We start from the raw sequence: 23,078 nt of genomic DNA, 5'->3' as shown, positions 1-23,078 counted from the left end.
TATGATTCACTCATTTTCAAATCCAAGAATGTAAAATATACACTCTTCCCATTATATACTTTTTAAAAGTACTAACGAAAGAGCTTGCATTCAAAAGTTAAAATTTGGCATGGGAAATGGACCACTCAGAGAAACAGTACACTTGATTATTCTGATGAAATCTGGCTGTGATTTGACTTAGCTATGAGCCTTCAAAAAATCATACATCACATAAACAGTGATCACCTATCATTTGGCAGGAAGATGGCCCACATGTGTAAATGGCTAATTTAGCTGCATCATCAAAAATTTACTCCCATTAAATGAGGCAGGGCTCTGCATGCATCGTACATTATTCAATGTGCATTTTCTAATGTGAGCATCAGGAGCTGTGCTTCATACATTGCAAAGTAAAGTGCATGCTATCTTGATCCACAGCCCATTGAAGTCGATGGGAGTCTTTCCACTGATTACAGTGGGCTTTGGTTCAGGCCCTGAATGAGGCAGGGCATTTGGTAATGATGCAAGGTGTGCACTCAGGGAAGTAGGGATCCGTAGGAGTTGCTGCTCATGGGTAATTATTCTTTCAGTGAGGCTGTGTCTGACAAAAAGGACACCGTGTTCTGTTGGTTTGATATCAGAATCTGCCCAGAATTTTTAAAAAGTCTTAACTTATCCTCCACTTTTGCAAATACAATTTTGTGACTACAGTTTATCATAGACTCTTAGGCTATCATTTGGATTTCAGAATACCTGATTAACATTAGGATAAAATTATCTTGTGCTGTTGCAAATACTTTATTCTGGCAGCCAGAAGAATGTCGTTTAAGTAATCTCTTCGTCTGCAGCAGCCTGTAAGTTAAAATTTGCCTGTCGGTGAGATTCCCAATTTTTAGGGACTCACAGATTTTCTGTCAGTATGAATCAAGTCAGATTTTATTTAATTAAACCAGTTTATCTGTCCTCCATCCTAATTACTCTGCTCCATCTTAAATTATGTGCCATTCTATTTTCAGAAAGACAAGCTTCATAAAGTAATAAAAAACAGGAATTCTTAATTGTTCATTAATATAAGTACCAAAACTTCTGAATTAGTGAGGCCCTGCGGAAATGATACTGTTTCTGAATGAGTAGCATCACCATAAAGTTGGAACAAGCTTATGTCCTTACTTTCAGACAGATGCATCATAAAAATAACCTGCAAGTCTGTGAAACTTAAAGATTCAAGGCAAAAATTTCCCCTACAATCTGCAAGCACTGCAGGATCTCCAACTGTTACAGCCACATGGGCCTCCAACACTTGGTGGGCTCATCCAGGAATGACATGCATGTAGGGATCACAAAATCAACAAAGGCCTATTCCCAGTCTGACAAGGACAGTGTAATTTAATCAAATAAGAGTTTAAATGAACAGAATTCCAATTAAACAAATGTTTTATCGTTTTCCATTAAGAGTTGTAGACAGGCGTTAAAAATGTAGGGTACCTTGTTGCAATACCAGACAGAATTCCAGTTAGACCAGGAGTGGCTCCTGAGAAGAAGCCAGAATTTACCAATGTACATTGCCAAAGAGCCACAGTAATATGTCAGCAGCCCCCCAGTAGCTCCCACCACCCGCTCCCAGCGTCTCCCATCCACCAGCTGCCCAGCCAATTAGCACCTCCCCACTCGCTCCCCACACCTCCCAATCAGCTGTTTTGTGGCATGCAGGAGGCTCTGGGAGGGAGTGGGGAGGAGTGAGGGCACGGCAGGCTCAGGGGACGGGGTGGAGTGGGGGCAGGGCCTGTGGCAGAGCCAGGGGTTGAGCAGTGAACACCCCCCAGCACACTGGAAAGTTGGCGCCTGTAGCTCCAGCCCCAGAGTCGGTGCCTGTACAAGGAGCCGCATATTAACTTCTGAAGAGCCGCATGTGGCTCCGAAGCCACAGGTTGGCCACTGCTGAGTTAGACAATGCTTTAGCTCTATTTGATTTTTGGAGAGTTAAAAAATTCAGGACTGTTCTGTGTGATGAGCTGGATTTATTTCTCTTTCTGAACGAGATTCTACTACCCTCATCACATTGAGGGGTGCTTCATTCCAGAAGTAGCGCCACTGAAATCATACAACCTGAGTGAGGGTGGCAAAATTGTACTCTCAATATTTTGTTCCCCAGACCAAAAATGATCATGGTTCGCTCCATATTTTTTCCCCTCAGTGGATCTCTATTTTTGTTCCTCATTCTAGCTTTTCAATATAGAGAATATTTTGTCTGCTATGATATTTGGCATGGGAAATGGACCACTCAGAGAAACAGTACACTTGATTATTCTGATGAAATCTGACTGTGATTTGACTTAGCTATGAGCCTTCAAAAAATCATACATATTTAGTAACTGGATAGCATTAGCCAATTAAAACTGTTTTTTTCCAAAAGCTCATGTCCCAACAGCCAGTTGCTTGCTTGTAAGAGACAATGCTATTTTTACAATAAGTATCATATTTTGGAAAATAGGAAAAGATCATTTAAATCTGGTTGAGGATTCTCCACTGAGCAATGTGTAGGGCTTCTGATTTTCCAGCAAAATATATTCTCTACAGTCACTAAGACACTTGATGCTACTACAGGTATGTATTTTTGTAGTCAGATAACAGTTGATGGCCAGCCATCATTTAAATGTTTTTCTTAAGGAAACACTGCATTTCTTAAGAATATGAGACTTCCTATTTTTGGTAGACTGTTTCACACCAAAATTATCCTAGCTCAAGGCAAATGACATAGAATATTTCATCCTGGATCAGTGACAAATTTGAAGTCCAATACTTCAATGGCTATAAGTGTAGAAACTGATATTGTCAAATATTTTTGATGGAATAAACAAATTTCTGATATACTCATAGATTAAGGTCAGAAGGTACCATTGTGATCATCTAGTCTAACCTCCTGCATGTTGCAGGCCACAGAACCTCACCCACTCACTCCCGTAATAGACCCCTAGCCTCTGGCCGAGTTACTGAAGTCCTCAAATAATGATTTAAAGACTTCAAGTGACAGAGAATTCATAATTTATATTAGTTAAAACCTGCAAGTGACCTGTGCCCCATGCTGCAGAGGAAGGTGAAAACCCCCAAGGGTCTCTGCCAGTCTGACCCAGGGGAAAATTCCTTCCTGACCCCAAATATGGCAATCAATTAGACCCTGAGCATGTAGGCAAGACCCACCAGGCAGATATCTAGGAAAGAATTCTCTGTAGTAACTCAGAGCCCTCCCTATCTAGTGTCCCATCTCTGGCCATTGGGGATTTTTGCTACTGGCAGTCGCCAATGAGTCATATGCCATTGTAGGAAGTATTTCATTCCTTAGTAGACTTTCTATTTTATGTTCTGTTTCTATAGTATCTGAGCACCTCATAATCTTTAATGTATTTTTCCTCCTAACATCCCTGTGAGGTAGGAAAGTACTATAATCTTCATTTTACACATGGGGGACTGACGTACAGAGAGACTAAGTGACTCGCCTGGGGTCACACAGGAAGTCTCTGGTAGCACAGGTAATTGAGCCTGTGTCTCACAAGTCCCCTACCACCCTAACCACCCTAACCCTAACCACTTCCTCTCTTTAATACGTTAAACATAATTTAAGATATCAGACCATACATTCATTATGTATAGAAAAGATATTTAAAGTAAAGTATTTTAGTTATTTTTCTCTCCACCAGAGATTTATGCAGAGAAAACCTATGGTACTAAAGACAGCCTGACTTTAATATGTACATATATTTTCAAACCTTTACAGCACACTTTTTTTCAGTTTGATGCAGATTTCATAGGCTTGAAAGAAAACTGTGGGGAATGGGAGCATCAGAGCAGCTTGGATCTTTTGATGGTGAAGAGATAGTGAAGGAGGAAACAGAAGGGAGGGAAACTGGAGAAATCCAATAAGACATCTTCCCTCGAAAATATTGTTTCTTTCACAATGTATGGGAGCAGAAAAATCAATTCATTGGTAATAGATAATAAAATAAAATTAGATTTTAGTTTAAATTAGGTAAATATAATAATAAATAAAACCAATAAATTCATTGGTTTACAATAATAAATTGTGATAATACCTCACACTTACATAGAACTTCAAAGATATGTGTGAATATTAGCTACTTAATCTAACTAATTAAATTATGCACCCAAACTCACTCTCTCAAACTCCAGATTGCGAAAATGGACCTCAGCATCAGCATGCATAGGTCAGTTATGGCTGGTAAACACAGCATATTGTTTGATTTGTGTGGACATCTGTAACTTACAACGTAAGAGGATTGTTAAGTCAATTTTTAAATGGCTTCTTAATGTCAAAGCAGTTATACAAATATTGCTCTAACTGCCACAGCTCTACTTTATCTTTCATAAATGAATGCTCTGTTATTTTTCATTTTACGGCACACAGACCCAGTAGTTCACAAGCATAATTTTATTTCCAATAATAACCTTGCACTGACAAAATCACTTTGTGCCTTTCCCCAACCCGTACTGACTCTCAGAGTAGGTGTCGTTCCACAACAAAATCCGATTCACAAACCTACACCTTTTTAGGATTAGATCGAGAGGCTACGAAACATGTTTAACATGTTTGCAGTATACATGTAGCCGTGTCCCAGTTTCTCAGGCTATGAAACAGATTACTTGAGATAGCTCTTGATGAACCATCTAATTTAGCTCTAACATGTCAGTACATTTCTTCAACAATTAATTATAAATAAATGTGTCCAAAGCTATTTTGTATAGATCGTATTTTAATAAGAAATTTGGTGTCTTAGTGTGATGACTTGGGGTTCTGTCTGCACAACCTATAAATTCTGATTGATATTGTGAAGTTGTACTATGAAAAGTTGCTCTTTCCTGAGTGCCTATATGTATGCGGATATACTATTGCTGACAGAGCCTGAAAGCGTTACTCCTGGGGGAATTCTGTGCCACTGCGCAGTACAGAATTTTGCAGAAATTAATGTGCATGCAGAATTTCCTTTCCCCACAAACATAGGCTGCAGTGCTGCTAGCTGCCACTAAGAGCTGCTGGAGCCGGCAGAGCTTAGCTCACACATAGAAGACACTGCTCAGGGGAGGGAGCTAGAGGGTTCCTGGCAGCTGCAGTTCCCAGCATGCCCTGAGGGAAGGAGAGGGCAGTGCACAGGAAACTCTGTTCAAGCCTGGGACCGAACATTAGATTGTTTCTCCCTCTGGATCACTGGGCTCTGGGGGAGGGGAGGGGATGGGTGTCTGGGCTCTGGGAGAGGGAGGGGAGGGGATGGGTGTCTGGGCAAGGGGGGCACCACAGCTGGGAAGTGGGGGGAGAAGTTGTGGGTGTCTGACCCCCAGGCTGGGCTCTGGGGGCTGGGAAGGGGTCAGAGAAACAGGAACTGGGTTGTCATAGGGGTTTCTTTAACACTCTACTCCTGGGGGAAATTTTGTGTGTGTCTGTATTGTTACAGACATACTTGCTGACAGGTATTTTGAAATAAATTACCAAAATAATTGAAACTGGCAAGATTATGTAGTGTTGTTTTGACAAATAAAATTTGTAGAATTTTAAAATATGCGCAGACTTTTTAATTTTTTGGTGTATAATGCCCCCAGGAATAAAGTGTATTTACCCCAGATAGAAAGGTTAAAGTTAATGACGGTACTTAGATCTCACAACAGTTACGCAAAGAAGAAGCTGAATCCTTAGAAAAACCAGTTAAGCTGTTTCCTCTGGAAGGAAGGCAGGAGCAGTGGAACAGGTACCAGGAGGAGAACAAAAGAGTCCAGGTGGCCAGAAAGGGTTTAAATGGGGTAAGGGTGTCCTATGTACTTTCCTGACCAGTTGGCCCCCAAGGACTCTGCAAAATCCCAGGAACTCGAACCCCAGCTCAGAGAATGCCCTGAAGTGATGAAGAAAGCGAGGCAGGGACATGCATTTAGTGTTTGTTGTTTTGTATGATCGGTGTGCTCCTCTATACTTTACCTGATTAAGTATAAAAGAGGGTAAAGGCGTTTAAGACTGTGCAAAGTGTTTGTTGACTGCTTCAGAACTGCTGCATGTCCCTGAGAGAGGTATACTGTAAACAAGAAGCTTTGCACCTCTGGGGCGGAGTTTGAATAATCAGGGTATCTCAGGGGTCAGCACTGGTCTTCGAGGGCTACAGAAGGTGGGCTGAGAACCCACATTTCCTAGAAGAGGAGCAGACAGAGTCAGTGCTCAGTAAATGTGCCAGAGAAGCCATGGGAGGAACCAGTGCTACAGCCTGCTGCAGCTCTAAAAGCTTGACACACACTGGCAGGGTCGGCTCTACAGTTTTTGCCGCCCCAAGCAGTAAAAAAAAAACTGCCGCCTCGGACGGCAAAAGGGAGAAGCTGCCGCTGATTTGCCGCTGCGGCCAGCGGAACAGAGAAGCTGCTGCCGAATTGCTGCCGTGGCGGAAACACTGCCGCCCCAAAGCACCTCCTTGGAACGCTGGTGCCTGGAGCCGGCCCTGCACGCTGGGAACGCTGACCAGCAGAGGCTTGGATTCCCCTCATAGCAGTCCCAGTGGGTGGCTGACAGAGAGCATTCACTAGGATCTTTGATTCTAAGGCTACCTCTATACTAGGGGTGTTATTCCCAGCTCATGTAGGCATACTCTTGCTAGCTCTCATCTGAGCTCGGATGCTAAGAATAGTAGTGTAGCCATGGTAGCATGGGCAGTGGCGGCCTGTACTAGCTGTCCTGAGTACAAACCTGGCTGAACCCCCTGGGTGCTGCTGCTGTCTGTGCGACTGTGGCCACAATACTATTTTTAGCGCCCTAGCACAGATGAGAACTACCACAAGTATGTCTATGCGAGATGAGAATCAAATCCCCAGGTCCAAGAACAGATGTAGCCTTAGTAATTTACTAATTTTTTTTTTTAATTATGAAAACAGGCCTCTGGAGATCTGTATACCCAGACTTATAGGCCACGTGGGTGTGAGGATTGGTGCATTTTGTACACTAATTTCAATGCTTCTCTTTTAAGAGACTACAGAATTAGAGGGGGTGAAGATATGATGGTAGAATTTGGCTCTCACTGCAATGAAACCTTGATTTATCTATGCATATTCTGCTATACCTCCCTAATCTTTGGTTTGTCTCTTTGTTCTGGAGGTTTTGCTAATCAGTAAAATTCAGCTCCCTGAAAATTAAATAAAAGTCAAGTTGACATATGACTGCTGACTTTACAGGGTCAGTTCAGTCCTGTTTTACAGAAGCCTATTCATAAAATATGTATTAAGCTGGTTGTATTAAATATCATAACACATTTACATTAAACATAACATCCAGGGACATAAAGTTTGGGTATTGAAATCCCCTTATTAGATTTTCACTCATTTTTTCAAGACTTATCTATTTTCCTCCAAAAATCTCTCTCTATATATATATATAGATCATAAAAATATAGAGTTAATATCAATGTTAACAACATTCTTTTTTCTATCACAGATACAGTAGCAGAAAGAAGTACACTCAGAGAACATGTTTGTCCCAAGCTGAGAGAATTCTGCAGGGAAAACTATGGGCTGGAATTACAGGTAGATTTTATTACATTAAATATTCAATTATGATATATAATTAACCTTTCTATTTTTGAAAATATTTTTGATTTATATGTAAAAATAGTGTAATTATTGATAAATCTGACACAAAATAGAAGCCTATACAAAACCAAAAAAAGTACATGTAATATGATAATTTTGTCAAATTGAAGTGCTCAAAGCATCACAAGTAAAGAGTGCTGGTATTAATAAAAAGACAGCTAAGAAAAATCCACACTGCTCTATAGAAGAGTGTTTACTGGTAAATAAGAACAATAGAGTAACAAATTAATATTTCCTCTTGAAAGTAATGCATAATGAAACTGTAAAAATACAAAACACCTAAGAGGAAATAATGTCACATCCAAATTATGGTACTGTCTTTCCAGAAGTTAAACTATTCATATTCAGAAAATATAAAGTCACATATAGTTTCAACATTTGGGTTAATGTTAATCGCATCATTCCTGTTTTTCTTTTGATCATCATTTAAGTCACAGCATCTTCATACTCCATATAATTACTGCTGCAACTACAGTTTTGTCATCAGTAACATGGAAATGAATTTGATAGGCCAATTATTGAAGCCTTGATGACCAATGAAAAACTCTGAACATTTTTTTTTAAACTATCCCATGTGTTTGCAGAGTCATGGCCAGGTTTGGAAAGATATGGGGTAAAATCCTGGCTCCATTAAAGAAAATGGCAAAATTCCCACGCACTTCAGTGGGACTAGGATTTCACTCATGAACCTTTTTCACCTTGTATTTTACAATAACTTGGTCCTGCCACACCTCTTGTGGAACAATATCAGTAATGAATATAAAAGTCACTCATCTTCTTACAGTTAGCTAGGCATGTATTTAAGCACCTTCCTGAAGCCTCTGGCAATAGAAAGACGCCCATTGGGCCCATCTGGCAGCAGTGGAGCAGGTAGCACCTGGTGATGGTGCTGCCAGGACAGAGCATGGCTGCTATGCTGGCCACCAGCCTGGAGTTGGTGTTGCAGAGCCAGGGCAATGGCAGCTACTTCAAGATCCTGGAGCTGCTGCAGGCAGCCGAAGATGCTGCTATCCTTTGCGCCATCAGACCCTGCAGCCAGTTTGTGGCACTGCTGGAGCTATTTGGAGGCCAGCTGCTTGACCAAGAGTCCTCTTTCACAGAGAACTGCAGTGCAGAAACTAAATACAAAATAGGGAGGAGGCATTGTTATAACAGTTGTGTCAACTGCTTGGTGGAGCTGATGGGCCATGAGTCTTTTCAGGTCAAGGAATTATCACAACCTTTGTGGAATTGGAAGGGAAATACCCTTCAGTCAAGGTAGAATGGGAGTTTCAGTTTCCCTCATGAGCTTTTAAAATTAGTTGTGGAGAACTGTCATAGGGTCTGCTCACCGCTAGTGAGCCTTCCCCTTGTCACTCTGGGGATTAGCTGATTCCAGGTCCAACACATCCTTTCCACCTCTCGCTGCATGCCGTACCTTCTCTTCCTGGCCCTCAGCGAGGCAAGATGCTCCGTGTTCATGGCTTAGCCCTCTGGCCAAGTCACATGTCCTCCCCTTCTGGGGTATCGAAGTCTTCTTATAAACGGGCTCAGGCAGCTGTTCTCTGTTCAGCTGGTGCCACTTCTCCAGTGGCTGGTAGGTGAAGCTGGGCCTGCTCTCTACTCTGGGTTCCAGCTCATGGACCATCTAATCAGCAGCCACCATCTGTTCCATTCTTTATCTTACTACCTTTTCCCTAAGCATTTCATAACTTCAAACCCAGGTTTGCCAGCCCCAAAACTCCCTCCTCCCAGGGGGTAACTGTAGGATTCTTTGGCTGTGTAGACCCTAAATATATCTCCCTTCTCCCAGGGAGTGATAGCAGCCTATTTCCCTGCAGCCTTCCTCTGCTAACTTCCTGTCTTTATAAACCCAGCCCAGCTCGTTCTTCCTCAGCTGGGTTTCCTCATTATTCAGTCAGCGGATTACTTAAACTACCTGATCCCCCTCAGCTGTGGCCTGTCTGGTTAATTGGACCCCTTCTTAGCCTACATTAAGCTCTTCAGGGCAAGTGTGGGGTCAATACCCCATCACAAGAACTTAATGTCTTAAGAAGAGGACTCTTCACTCCTGACCTTGCTTTTCCAAGAATACCTGGATTATGAACACATTTGGTACTTTGTGATGAAGGTGGTTGCTGAAAACATCAGACAAGTCATGCAGAAGACAAAAGAGTATATCTCTTCACCAGCAGAATGTATTTTTCCTCGTTTAATCTATTAGCATGCCGAACAAAGGGAATGAGGTGGTCAGTTTCATAGTGAAGCAAGCTAAGCAGGAGGCATGGAATGTATTGAAGCTAAAAAAGCATAAACAGGCATTTGAAAGGATGTGGTTTGGCCTTCTTAAACACAAGCTACTCAGCGGCCTTTACAAAAAGATTCTTGTAATTTTGAATGAATCAATCCTGCCTCACCTGAGTGAACCCACCCTCCGAATAGACTTCCTGACAGTCACATGTGATATGCTGTAGGTGGAGCACTCAGTCTTCTAGCCTTACGTGGATTATTTATTCCGATTTGCCAGCATAATCTGGAATACCCTGACTTTTTACAAAAAGATGTAGAGCATCTTACACCCCTGAATATATCACATGAAGTACCAAGCCTGGTTTTTCCAGCTATCTGGTTTATTTTTGTCTTTATCATAGTTCCCAGCATACCTGGTGGCAGCATTCATACAACGCCTCACTAAATTGACTCTCCCCAGTCCTCCCTAGTTTTTTCTGATGGTTATTCCTTCCATCTGAAATCTCTTCTGGAGGCACTCAGCTTGCAAGGTTCTCGTAGACACACCCACAAGGCTTGAAGATCTGTCAGAAGATCCATACATTATGGATGAGGAAGAGCTACAGACTCTTCAGAGCCATTATCACCCTGATATGGCCTGAGCAGTTGTCATTGTGAGCCAGTCTCTGTCTGAATTAGTGGACTACATATCGAAGCTCCTGGAGTTATTGGCCTATGTGCTTTTTGATAATAGAATAAAAGAACAAAGCCACCAGTGTCTCTCTAGAGTTTGAGAGGAGTGAGAGGATTATTTGGCAAGAGAATGATCTCTTTGCAGAGCATTTTGCATCAGAATGATGCTGCACTTTGGTAATAAACATTTTTTTATGACTGACGTTGACTGTGGAAGCCAAACAGAACGGTTTTATGAGTAGTTCCATTGAGTTTTGGCTGTAAAATCTAAATTGATGGGTTGGACTATTTGAGGTGCTTCTGTGACCTTCTTGCACCTTCCTATGAAGCATCTGGTGTTGATCATTATCATTGATAGGTTACTGGGCTAGATGGACCTGATCAACTCTGGCAGCATACTCATCATGGTTGAATCTGGGCATGTGGAGTTGGGGTGAGTGGGGACCTTCTCAGAACATTAGGCCTGGGTTCTGCATAGGTTTCGTTCCAGAGGTTGTTACCTGCACAAAACTCTGTCACTTGCACACTCCAGGGGCTTGTCTACACCTATATTTTATAGCGCTCTAACTTACTGGCTCAGGGGTGTGAAAAATCACCCCCCCCCTGAGCGCAGCAAGTCTGAGTACTTTAAAGCGCTAGTGTGGAGAGGCTCCAAGTCCTGGAAGCCGCGCTCCCAGCGCTCTGAGCTAACCCTCTTGTGGAGGTGGATTACCAGGAGCACTGAGAGAGCTCTCTCCCAGCGCTCGCATGCAACCACACTCGCACTTCAAAGTGTTGCTCCCGCGACAGCACTTCGAAGTTTCCAGTGTAGCCATGCCCTAGGGCTTCCACCTCTATCTAGTTCCAAGGGCTCAAGGCTTCCACCTCTATCTAGTTCCTAGGGCTCAAGGCGTAACCCTCTTAATTTAGGCACCCACCTTTACCCCATTCATTGGGCTCAGGTGTAACCTTACATTTTAGGGCACCCACCCTTATGCTGTTCCTAGGGTTCAGGCATAATCCTCTTAATTTAGGCACTCTAACTTTACCTCTCTGTGGACTCCAGGCAAACACCCATTCCTTCTGGTCTCCGGGCAAACACCCATTCCCTCCGGGCTTAATCTTTTGTGGGTTTACGGGGTCTTTTACCAGTGAAAGAGCCTTACCCAGTAATATCCTACTTAACCTCTATTTATTAACAATCACCAAAACAGAATGCACACAGTACACATACAGTAACTCCTCACTTAAAATCATCCCAGTTAACATTGTTTCATTGTTACATTGCTGATCAATTAGGGAACATGCTTGTTTAAAGTTGTGCAATGCTCCCTTATAATGTTGTTTGGCAGCCACCTGCTTTGTCCACTGCTTGCAGGAAGAGTTGCCCATTGGAGCTAGCTGGTGGGAGCTTGGAACCAGGGTGGACTGGCAGCCCCCCATCAGTTCCCCGCTCCCCTAAGTTCCCTGTGCAGCAGCCACCCAGCAGGCTATCAATTGCCAGCAGTTCAGCTGTCCCTCCCTCCACTGCCATGTGCTGCTCCTGCCCTCTGCCTTGGAGCTGCTCCACGGAGCCTCCTGCTTGGTGTGCGGGGAAGAAGGGGGCTAATGTCCCCCCTGCTCCTGCACCCTGCTTATCCCATCTTCCATAGAGCAGGGGGGACACACGACAGGGCTCAGGACAGAGGGAGCTTCCTGGCAGCAGCTGCCATCTCAGCTTGCTGATTAACTTAAAAAGGCAGTGTACTTAGAGTGGGGTCAGCGTACTTAAAGGGGCAATGCACATCTCTCTCTCATAGGGTGTGTATCTCTGTCTGCCATGGTGTCTCCCCTCCCTCCATTTGTGCTGCCTTGTAGAGTGTGAGGCTACATTAACAACAATGAGTTAACCCTTGAGGGCTCAGCCAGTTGCTAGTTCATCATTTAGCAGTAAGGCATCCCCTGGGAAATATCCCACACTCTGACTTCACCACCTCAACCAAGCTTCGCAATCATCATCACTGTGTACCAATATTAAATTGTTTGTTTAAAACTTATACTGTCTGTGTGTGTGTATGTATGTATATATATATGTCTTTTTTGTCTGGTGAAAAAAATTTCCCTGGAACCTAACCCCCCCATTTACATTAATTCTTATGGGGAAATTGGATTCGCTCAACACAATTTTACTTAAAGTCGCATTTTTCAGGAACATAACTACAACATTAAGCGAGGAGTTACTGTACAATGCTCACCACTCCGAATAAGACAGATGAACTTTTCCCTGCTGGCCAGTCAGGATCAGGTCCACCTGGGGGGCTCCAGTTTCTGCATAGTGTCATTGGCAAAGTGTTGAGGTCTGGCAGCTCTGTTCTTGGGCCTGTGAACTTCCTTTTGGACCCCAGTTTATATAGTGAAACTTGAGTCCTGCTTAGCTATACCTTAACCAATCCTAACATATTGTAACAAAATTCTCTAACCAGTCATACCCCACCACCTTAATTAATTTACACCTAGCAAAATTAATTATGAAACAGACATAAAATCAAAGAACCGGACAGAAATCATACAAACAATAGGGAAGTGGGGACCATAAAGATAAAAAAAAAATGAGGATTTCACAACCACAACTATTGATAAGTGATTTCTTACCAGAGAGAATGCTATCAAACTAAGTTTTCTTTAACCAGTTTAAGATTTGTTGCAAGAATAGGTTCCTGGGTTAGTGTTTTTGTTGTGTGGTGTGTGGTTGCTTGTGAGTATTTGCCTCAGGTTGGGTGGCTGTCTGTAAGCGAGGATTGCCCTGTCTCCCAAGGTCTTTGAGAGTGAGGGCTCATCCTTCAGGATAGGTTTTAGATCCTTTATGATGCTCTGGAGAGGTTTTAGTTGGGGGCTGAAGGTGACGGCTAGTGGTGTTCAGTTACTTTCCTTGCTGGGCCTGTCCTGTAGTAGGTGGCTTCTGGGTACTCTTCTGGCTCTGTCAATTTGTTTCTTCACTTCAACAGGTGGGTATTGTAGTTTTAAGAACGCTTGATAGAGATCCTGTAGGGTTTGTCTCTGTCTGAGGGATTGATGCAAATGCGTTTGTATCTTAGAGCTTGGGGCTGTAGACAATGGATCATGTGATGTGGTCTGGATGAAAACTGGAGGCATGTAGGTAAGTATAGCGGTCAGTTGGTTTCTGGCATAGGGTGGTGTTTATGTGACCATCGCTTATTAGCACCGTAGTGCCCAGGAAGTGGATCTCTTGTGTGGATTGATCCAGGCTGAGGTTGATGGTGGGATGGAAATTGTTGAAATCATGGTGGAATTCCTCCAGGGCTTCTTTTCCATGGGTCCAGATGATGAAGATGTCATCAATGTAGCACAAGTAGAGTAGGGACATTAGGGGATGAGAGCTGTGGAAGCGTTGTTCTAAGTCAGCCATAAAAATGTTGGCATACTGTGAGAGTAGGTTAGCCCTATTTCTACTTACAACTTGGAGGAGGAACAGGAACAGAGCAAGTGCAAGCCTGAGTGCCAATCAGGATTTAAATAGTGTCTCTTCACTCTTTGATGTAGCCAGTTGAATGGTTTGATAAAGTCCCAGACTTGTATTTCCAGAAGCAATGAAGAAATTTCCTTTCCTGTTGACTTTGGTCTTGGATCTTGCAAGATGCTGAGTGTGCAGCCCTAGATCCAGTTAAACACATACTTGACTTTAAGCATGAGAGAAAAGTCCCTGTGAAATCAATGGGAGCCAATCACCTTTAACAAGTTGCTCTTGTCAAGTTAATTTTTAGCTCTGTCTGGTAACAATTTGAAAATGAAATGTTTCTCCATCTCCTACAAGAAACAGGTAAGGATGGCAGAAAACAAGAGCTAATTTTGTCAAGGGGTGAGAGGACAGAAGTAGAAATCCCATTACCCTGCATAAATTGGTGCAGAATACATCCTAGGATAGTGTCTTCTAAAGCTGTCCAGCTTTACATCATCTTCTCCATCTATTAAGGTTGAAATAAACATAAGTAAATTGCCAAGGGTCATATACAAGGATTTAAATAGGCAGCTTCTTTTGGTGGCGATGGGCGAGGTGAACCTAGTTCCTAGAGTGCCATGCTGAACCTGTGTCTTGGGATTGTTTGTTTGCCCTCCAGCACCTCAGCTGTTTTCATTTCACATAAACTTCCAAAGTTTTGGCTGGGATATTCAATGGATCTTTGAGGAACTGGTGCTCAATTCCAGATGAAATTCAGTAGGAGTTGAGTACCTAACTTCCACAGGTTCCTTTGAAAGCCCCATCCTTCCTTGTTCGCCTCTCACTTGCAAGAGCAGTACTGTGTTCTCATGAGCCAGTCTACTGTGCCTCTGCTCCCTGTCTTGTGGTATTAGTGGAAAGATGATGCAGTGCTTATGACACTAGCCGGTGACTTGGGAGTCATGGGTTCAAGCTGCTCCTGTTCAACATCTGTAAAATGGGGGGGGATAGTACTTTCCTATCTCATGGGGAAGGATAAATACAGATCTATGAGGTACTCAGATACATCAGTAATGGGGGCCATGTAAATACCTAAGATGTTCTTGAATAAACTTGTATTGCTTTTAAAAAAAAAAAGAGTCCCATTGACTTCACTGGGCTTTGGGTTAGGCTCTCAGAGAGGAGGAATAAATTCACTATACAAAACTGTAAAAATGTAATTTATCAGAAAAATCTAATGCCAAATCTTCAGGCATTCCTCCCAACACACTATTACATGCCTTTACATTGCTTCCCCATAACTCAACATTATGAAATAAAGAAGCATTATCTTTAGTGATAACAGTTAATGTCTTTAAGCTATCATTCTGCATCTAAAGTCCTGCATCACTCTTGATATACATTCATCAGCAGGTTCTGATTGTTGTTGGGGCTTTTTCTTATGAAAATCAATATTATTTGAATTAAGAGACTCAATCTTAGATCCCCTCGAATCAAATTGGAGTTTGACACCCTGTATGGCAGTAGAAATAGCATCCAATGTGATTTTAGATTGTGTTTATGAAAAATCTTGATGTGAGGATGCCAACTGATCAGCTGTTTGGACAGTCTCTATAGCAATGCTGCAGGGGGAGAATGCAAAGGGGAGTATAAAATAATAAAACCAGTTTCTCTTATTCTCCTGTACTATTCATGGAAAAATCTGATATATTTTATTTATCCAGTTCCTTTATTTTCCTTATTCTTCAGTCATCTCTGAGGAGACATCTCAAAGAAAGGAAAGAAAGAAACAGTGTGATGTCTCCTTTAGGCATAACAGCATGCATTTAATCCATAATCAGAAAGAAAACACATTCTGAGATGGGCTGTAGTATAAAAATCGAGAAAGACCTCAATTCCTGCTTTGATGATAATATATGAATATCTTAACTGAGGAAGGTTTCCCTTGTAGGTATTCACAAAAATAAAACTATTTTATTAAATAGATTCAACTATTATCTGAAGACAGAGTGACATAGGCCTCAAAACATCAGGAAATTCTTCATGTAGGTGAAGGTGTAATGGGAAGCCCCACAAGCGCAGAGGCAGACGTTAACTATTTTACATACATGTCCTGAAACAATTGCGGATCCATAAAAGGCAGTGACTAGTCAAATCTAGTTTTGACTAGAGCTGTCAAGCAATTAAAAATATTAATTGCGCAATTAATTGCACTGTGCAACAACAATCAAATACCATTTATTTAAATATGTTTGATGTTTTCTACATTTTCAAATATACTGCTTTCAATTACAACACAGATTATCAAGTGTATAGTGCTCACTTTACATTTATTTTTTATTACAAGTATTTACACTGTAAAAAACAAAAGAAATCGTATTTTTCAGTTCACCTAATACAAGTAATGTAATACAATCTCTTTATTATGAAAGTTGAACTTACAAATGTAGAATTATGTATAAAAAATAACTGCATTCAAAAATAAAATGTAAAACTTTAGAGCCTACAAGCCACTCAGTCCTACTTGTTCAGCCAATTGCTCAGACAAACAAGTTTGTTTACATTTGCAGGAGATCATGCTGCCCGCTTCTTGTTTACAATGTCACCTGAAAGTGAGAACAGGCATTCTTATGGCACTACTGTAGCTGGAATTGCAAATTTTTTATGTGCCAGATGCGCTAAAGATTCGTATGTCCCTTTATACTTTAATCACCATACCAGGGGATATGCATCCATGCTGATGACAGGTTCTGTTTGATAACAATCCAAAGCAGTGCAGACCAACACATGTTCATTTTCATTATCTGAATCAGATGCCACCAGCAGAAGTTTGATTTTCTTTTTTGGTAGTTTGGGTTCTGTAGATTCTGCATTGGAGTGTTGCTCTTTTAAGACTTCTGAAAGCATGCTCCACACCTCGTCCTTCTCAGTTTGGAAGGCACTTCAGATTCTTAAACCTTGGGTCGAGTGCTGTAGCTATCTTTAGAAATCTCACATTGGTACCTTCTTTGCATTTTGTCAAATCTGCAGTGAAAATGTTCTTAAAATGAACATCATCCGAGACTGCTAAACATGAAATATATGGCAGAATGTGGGTAAAACAGAGCAGGGGACGTACAATTCTGCCCCAAAGAGTTCAGTCACAAATTTAATTAACGCATTATTTTTTTTAACGAGTGTCATCAGCCTGGAATCATGTCCTCTGGAATGGTGGCCGAAGCATGAAGGGACATACGAATGTTTAGCATAACTGGCACATAAATAACTTTTGCAATGCCAGCTTCAAAAGTGCCCTGCAAATGCCTGTTCTCACTTTCTGGTGACATTGTAAACAAGAAGCGGGCAGCATTATCTCCTGCAAATGTAAACAAACTTGTTTGTCTGAGAAATTAGCTGAACAAGAAGTAGGACTGAGTGAACTTGTAGGCTCTGAAGTTTTATATTGTTTTGTTTTTGAGTGCAGTTATGTAACAAAAAAAATCTACATTTGTAAATTGCAATTTCAAGACCGAGATTGCACCACAGTACTTTTATGAGGTGAACTGAAAAATACTATTTCTTTTATCATTTTCACAGTGCAAATATTTGTATTAAAAATAATATACACTTTGATTTCAGTTACAACCCAATACAATATATATGAAAATGTAGAAAAACATCCAAAATATTTAATAAATTTCAATTGGTATTCTACTGTTTAACAGTGCAATTAAAATTGCGATCAATCGTGATTCATTTTTTTAAATTAATCATGTGAGTTAACTGCAATTACTCGACAGCCCTAGTTTTGACATTAGTATACAAATGATTTTAGCAGATTTTTTTGGCTCAAGTGGGAAAGGTTATATAAAAATTACAAAGAGGAAGTGAGAGAGCATTCTGCAGCAGCTCTGAGATAGATTTTTCTCTCATAAAAATATCTTTTTCTTGGCAGTCCGACCTCCCACTATTTTATGGTTATTATGGGAAGCATTATCTTTTAATACACACAATCATTATTATTAATTATTAGTTTGCAGTGATGCCCATGAAGTGCTAGGCACTTTTCAAACATACAAGAAGGGACATAGCTTCTTCCTGTAATAGATACAGTATTTGGGTGGATGAAAGGGGAGTACTTTACTTTTTATTCTTTATATGTGGTCCTCTACTTATAAGCTCTGATCAGTATCTGGCTACCATGAAAACCACATACTGCAGAGCAAGGGTCTCAAACTCAATTTACTTTCGGGGCAGTGACAGTCCTCAAATCCTCCCAGCGGGCCAATAATGTCACTTATGCCACCTAGAATCCGCCCCCCAAAACTCCGCTCCCCCAAACTGCTGCCCCACACTTGCCTAAGGCTCTGGGAGGGAGTTTGGGTGGGGAAGGAGGTCTGGGGTGCAGGCTCTGGGAGGGAGTTTGGGGGCTGGGGTGTGTGGGGAGGGGTTGCAGACTCTGGGAGGGAGTTTGGGGATGGGAGTGGGTATGTGTGCGGGCTCTGGGAGGGATTTTGGGGGTGGGAGGGGGTGCAGGCTCTGGGAGGGGGGAAGGGGGTGCCGCACTTACCTGGGGCTCCAAGGTGGGGAGGGCCTGGGGGCTTTGGTGCGCTGCTGCCGCCAGGCACCACCCCCCACAGCTTCCCATTTGTCACAGGGGCACTCGGAGTGTGGCAGCGTGCGGAGGCAAAGCCCCACTCGGCGGCCGTAGGGAGGGGCCGGCAGACACGTGGAGCGAGCAAGCAAACACCACTCAGCTCCACTGCACTGTTGGGGCCCCGGGCCATTTTAAATCACCCGGGGGAGGGGAGTGCCCAGGGGCGACAGGTGGGGCCAAGGGAGAGACCTGGCCCCAAAACTGCTAGAGCCCCGCGGGCCACACCGGGGAGGTTTGCGGGCCGTGACTTTGAGACCCCTGCTGTAGAGTATCCTCAAGTCATCATCTACTTGATAAACTGTGACCTAACTTAAATTCTTTCTAATATATTCAGTGGTCCGGTTTTCTCTGAGTCATCCGGCTCTACCAATAACAGGGTCTCAATTGTTGCAAAACCTTAGATCTGTCAGGCTTCCAGTGTTGACCACTCCTCCTGTGGAACACAATTACCATATGTGGGGAAATGTGACTAATACATTAATTCCATCTCTGAATTGGTTTAGGGTACTCTATTTGTTCCATTTGTTTTCCTTTGAATCACGAAAATGTTTCTGAAAAATTATGTATTTTGATTTGGACTGTTGTTAAAATAGAGATAAAAAGTACGCTAGAAAGGATACCTCCAGAACACATATTTTGAATCTTTAAACAGCTTGACATATATCTGTTTCTCTAGGTTTCTTTTAAACTGAGAAACTAGTTCGTAATGGAAACATTTTCTCAGGATAATTAGCAACTGTTAAGTGAGGGCATCTTGTGGTGTATAGTGGGGGAGGTGAAGATATATGATAAATGGAATGTGACAAAGCTCTGTCCTTGCCTCCGTGGGTCCTGCATTTCCTGGCGGATTTCGCTAGCCTCGGAGGCTCACTGTGACCCTCCACATAACCCTTCTCTCTCTAGAGACAAGGGTCACAGTCTACTGAGCCATTTTCATCATAAGCCAGCGAGGGAGGTGAGGAGAGGTTATCCTTTCTTGCACAGTCTCTGTTGTCTCCCAGTCGCAGTGATTAATCAGGGGGTTGGGGGGGGGAGCCTGGGCCCACCCTCTACTCCGGACTCCAGCCCAGGGACCCTAATAGTATCAGCTATGGTAGCTGACCTTTTAGAAACATAACATGTACAATTCCCTGGGCTACTTCCCCCACAGCAGCCCTCACTTCCTCAAGCTCCACTTCACCCTTACCTCAGGGCCTCCTTCCTTGTCCCTGATATGGTGTGTACTACTCAGCCTCTCCAACAGCGCAACTTCCTCCCACAGCTCTTGACATGCACCCGCACCTGACTAACTAAAACCTGACTAGCTTTTAACTAGTTTCAGCCAGCCCCTGATTGGCTTCAGGTGTCCCAATCAACCTAGCCTTCTCCCTGCCTTCTGGAAAGTTCTTAATTGGCTCCAGGTGTCTTAATTGACCTGGAGCAGCTGCCATTTCACTTATCCTGGTACCAGGGATTTGTTTAGCCTGGAGCTAATATATCTATCTCTCACTACTTTTCTATAGCCATCTGGCCTTGCCCCGTCACAGAAAGAAAGAAAATCCAGTGTGCATAAGCAAATGAAGGCAGCCAGCTTCACGCAAAAAAGTTCACATATATTGTTAACAATTTACAGTGTTTTCTGCTTAAAGGGTTCAACAGGATAATGCACCCTACAGAAAGATATGCAAAATAAAATGCTAACTTCTTTCAATTAGTAAGAAAAAAAGAATGACCTATAAAGATGATAGGAGTTGTTATGACAGAAGCTGAAGAAAGCAAACAGAAAACACTGACTCATGAGGAAAAACTTAAAAAAGAAAGAAAGAAATCAGATGTGCAAGTGGACTAGCCCCAAAGTCAGTCTAGGTTGGGCAGTCAGCACTTACACAGAGCGTCAGGTTGGCAACCCACCTAGGCAATAACACTGAGTAATATTTTATTAGGGTGGACATTTGGTGAGCAGTGTCTCCAATTATAAGTAATAAATACATTTTGACATCATTCACAAGCATCTTCTTGTTCCATTGTATCCCATATACCCCTTCTTTCTAAATTCTCAGTATCCTTCATGCACATATAGGTTTGACACCTATATCAGCTCACTGGGCAGGGCAAACTTCTCATGTCATCCCATTGTGACAGTTGATTTTTGATAGCCTGACACTGAATCACCACATTGCAATGCAACATCATGACATCAAGATGCAGAGTCATCATGTTGTAACACAATGCTGTGAGGTCATGATGCAAGATTAGGTCATGATGGTGTAATGCCAGTCCTGAAAGATATTTTTTGAGACATTACAGCAGGGGTAGGCAAACTTTTTGGCCCGAGGGCCACATCTGGGTGGGGAAATTGCATGCAGGGCCATGAATGTAGGGCTGGGGTAGGAGGTTGGGGTGCAGTGTGCAGGAAGGGGCTCAGGGTGAGGGGTTAGGTCAGAGGAGGGGTGTGGGATGTACGAGGGGGTTCGGGGGGGTTGGGATTCAGGAGGTGGTGTGGAGTGCGAGGGGGGATCAGGGCAGGGGTGCAGGGAGGAGGCTCGGGGCAGGGGACTCAGGACAGGGAGTGGGGTGCGGGAGGGTTTTGGGGTGCAGGCTCCAGCCCGGCGCCACTTACATGAAGCAGCTCCAGGGTGGCAGTGGCATGCACCGGGGCCAGGGCAGGCTGCCTGCCCTGGCCCCGCGCCGCTCCCGGAAGCTGCCGGCACCACATCCCTGCGGCCCCTGGGGGAAGTGAGGGCAGAGGGCTCCGCGTGCTGCCCTCACCTGTGGGTACCTCCCCCAAAACTCCCATTGGCCGGGGTTCCCCGTTCCCGTCCAGTGGCAGCTGTGGGGGGTGCTGTCTGCAGGGAAGGGCAGCGCACGGAGCCCTCTGCCCGCCCCCTCACCAAAGGGACTGCAGGGACATGGTGCTGGCTGCTTCTGGGAGTGGCGCAGGGCCCGCAGCGCCACAGGGCTGGCAATCCCGCGGGCTGGATCCAAGGCCCTGATGGGCCATATCCAGCCCACAGGCCGTAGTTTGCCTACCCCTGCATTACAGCCAAATTTTCAAAAGTGCCTCTTATTTTTGTGCACACAAAGTTGTGCAAGCACACCTGTTTGGATATGCAGTTACTAGGCACAAAATTACAAACTACTATTGAAAATTTGGTCCATTGTTATGTAGGATACAGGAGAGCTCAGGCAAAATTGGGATGGAAGCATGCTTATGAGCAATAAAACGTAGGAATTTATCCTAGAATTATTTATTTTCTGTGTCTCTTTATCGGTTTTGGATACCCCTAAGCATAGGCGCCAACTTCCTCTCAACCCTCTCTCCACTCCCAGGCCTGCCCCCACTCCACCCCTTCCTCCAAGCCCCCACCCCTGCCCTGCCTTTTCCCTCCCTTGCTCCGCCCACACCTTCCCTCAAGGCCCCTCCCCCGCCCTGCTTCTTCCCTCCCCCGCCCTGCTTCTTCCCTCCCCTGCCCCACCTCTTTCCACCAAGCATGTCCCATCCCTGCTCCTCCCCCTCCCTCCCAGCGCCACCTGATGCCATAGCACAGCTGTTCCAGAGCATGCAGGAGGCACTGGGAGGGAGGGGAGGAGTTGATCAGCAGGGCCACCAGCGAGTGGGAGGTGCTGGGAAGAGGGAGGGAACTTGGCTGCCAGTGGGTGCTAAGCACCCACTAATTTTTTTTCCGTGGGTGCTCCAGTCCTGAAGCACCCGTGGAGTCAGCACCTATGTCTCTAAGATTTGCTTGCCAAAGCATGTTTACTAGTGCTAAGTGAACTGTAGCTGAGAAAGATTCATCATTTGTGTTGCAATAAATTGCCTAGAGAGATTGTGGAATCTCCATCACTGAGATTTTTAAGAGCAGGTTAGAAAAACACCCGTCAGGAATGGTCTAGAGAATACTTAGTCCTGCCATGAGTGCAGGGGACTGGACTAGATGACCTCTCAAGGTCTCTTACGATTCTACGATTTAATAATGTTGCCATTAGTAGGAAAAATTGATGATAGTCAGTTAGTTCTTCGATGCAATCCTGTAAATTGTAAATCCTGTAAATTGTAAATTTGATGCAATCCTGTAAATCCTTCGATGTAAAAAAATCCTTATTTACAAAGACTATATACAAAGTCTTTTCCCCTGAACACAGAAGCAGGAAGCAATTTCTTTGTTCAGAAATCTGTGCTCACTTTCCCATCAGTCCTGTGTCTCAAGGAGTTCTGTTTCTGTTCACTCTCTAGGCTATGCTATCATCTGCTTCTCTGGCTGCTTTCTGCTTCCGACCAAGAGAGACACACACCTCCACCAATCAATTCTTCAGCCTCTGCATTTTCAATCAGTCCCAGAGAAACCTTTCTTATTCTCCCTGAGTTAGTTCTTGTTCAGCCCTTCCCATGCTGGTCTGTGCCTTCAGCAATGGTGTCTATTGTTTCAGCTGTCCCTGAACCAATGGGGATTTAGTTGCTCCTTCATTTAGCATGAATGAAAGGTGGCTAGTGCATCCACCAGCTTCAGCAAGATAATGTGATTGCCTAAAAACATGCTCCAA

General features: G+C 43.4%; 1 protein-coding gene and 1 pseudogene across 2 annotated transcripts in view; both read left to right on the top strand.

The window, feature by feature from the left end:
- NWD2 (NACHT and WD repeat domain containing 2) overlaps nt 1–23,078 on the top strand; it is a 126,824-nt gene that overhangs the window by 39,859 nt on the left and 63,887 nt on the right. For both annotated transcript variants that reach the window (XM_073342317.1, XM_073342315.1), the window contains exon 2: nt 7,451–7,539. In XM_073342317.1, coding sequence (XP_073198418.1) covers nt 7,451–7,539 — 89 coding nt within the window. The remainder of the gene's footprint in view (nt 1–7,450; nt 7,540–23,078) is intronic.
- Nucleotides 8,510–10,235, top strand: LOC140910794 (nucleolar complex protein 4 homolog pseudogene; annotated as a pseudogene).

This window comes from Lepidochelys kempii, chromosome 4 (assembly GCF_965140265.1).
Source record: "Lepidochelys kempii isolate rLepKem1 chromosome 4, rLepKem1.hap2, whole genome shotgun sequence".
NCBI classification, from domain to species: Eukaryota; Metazoa; Chordata; order Testudines; family Cheloniidae; genus Lepidochelys; species Lepidochelys kempii.
This window is presented reverse-complemented; position numbering and strand designations above follow the sequence as displayed.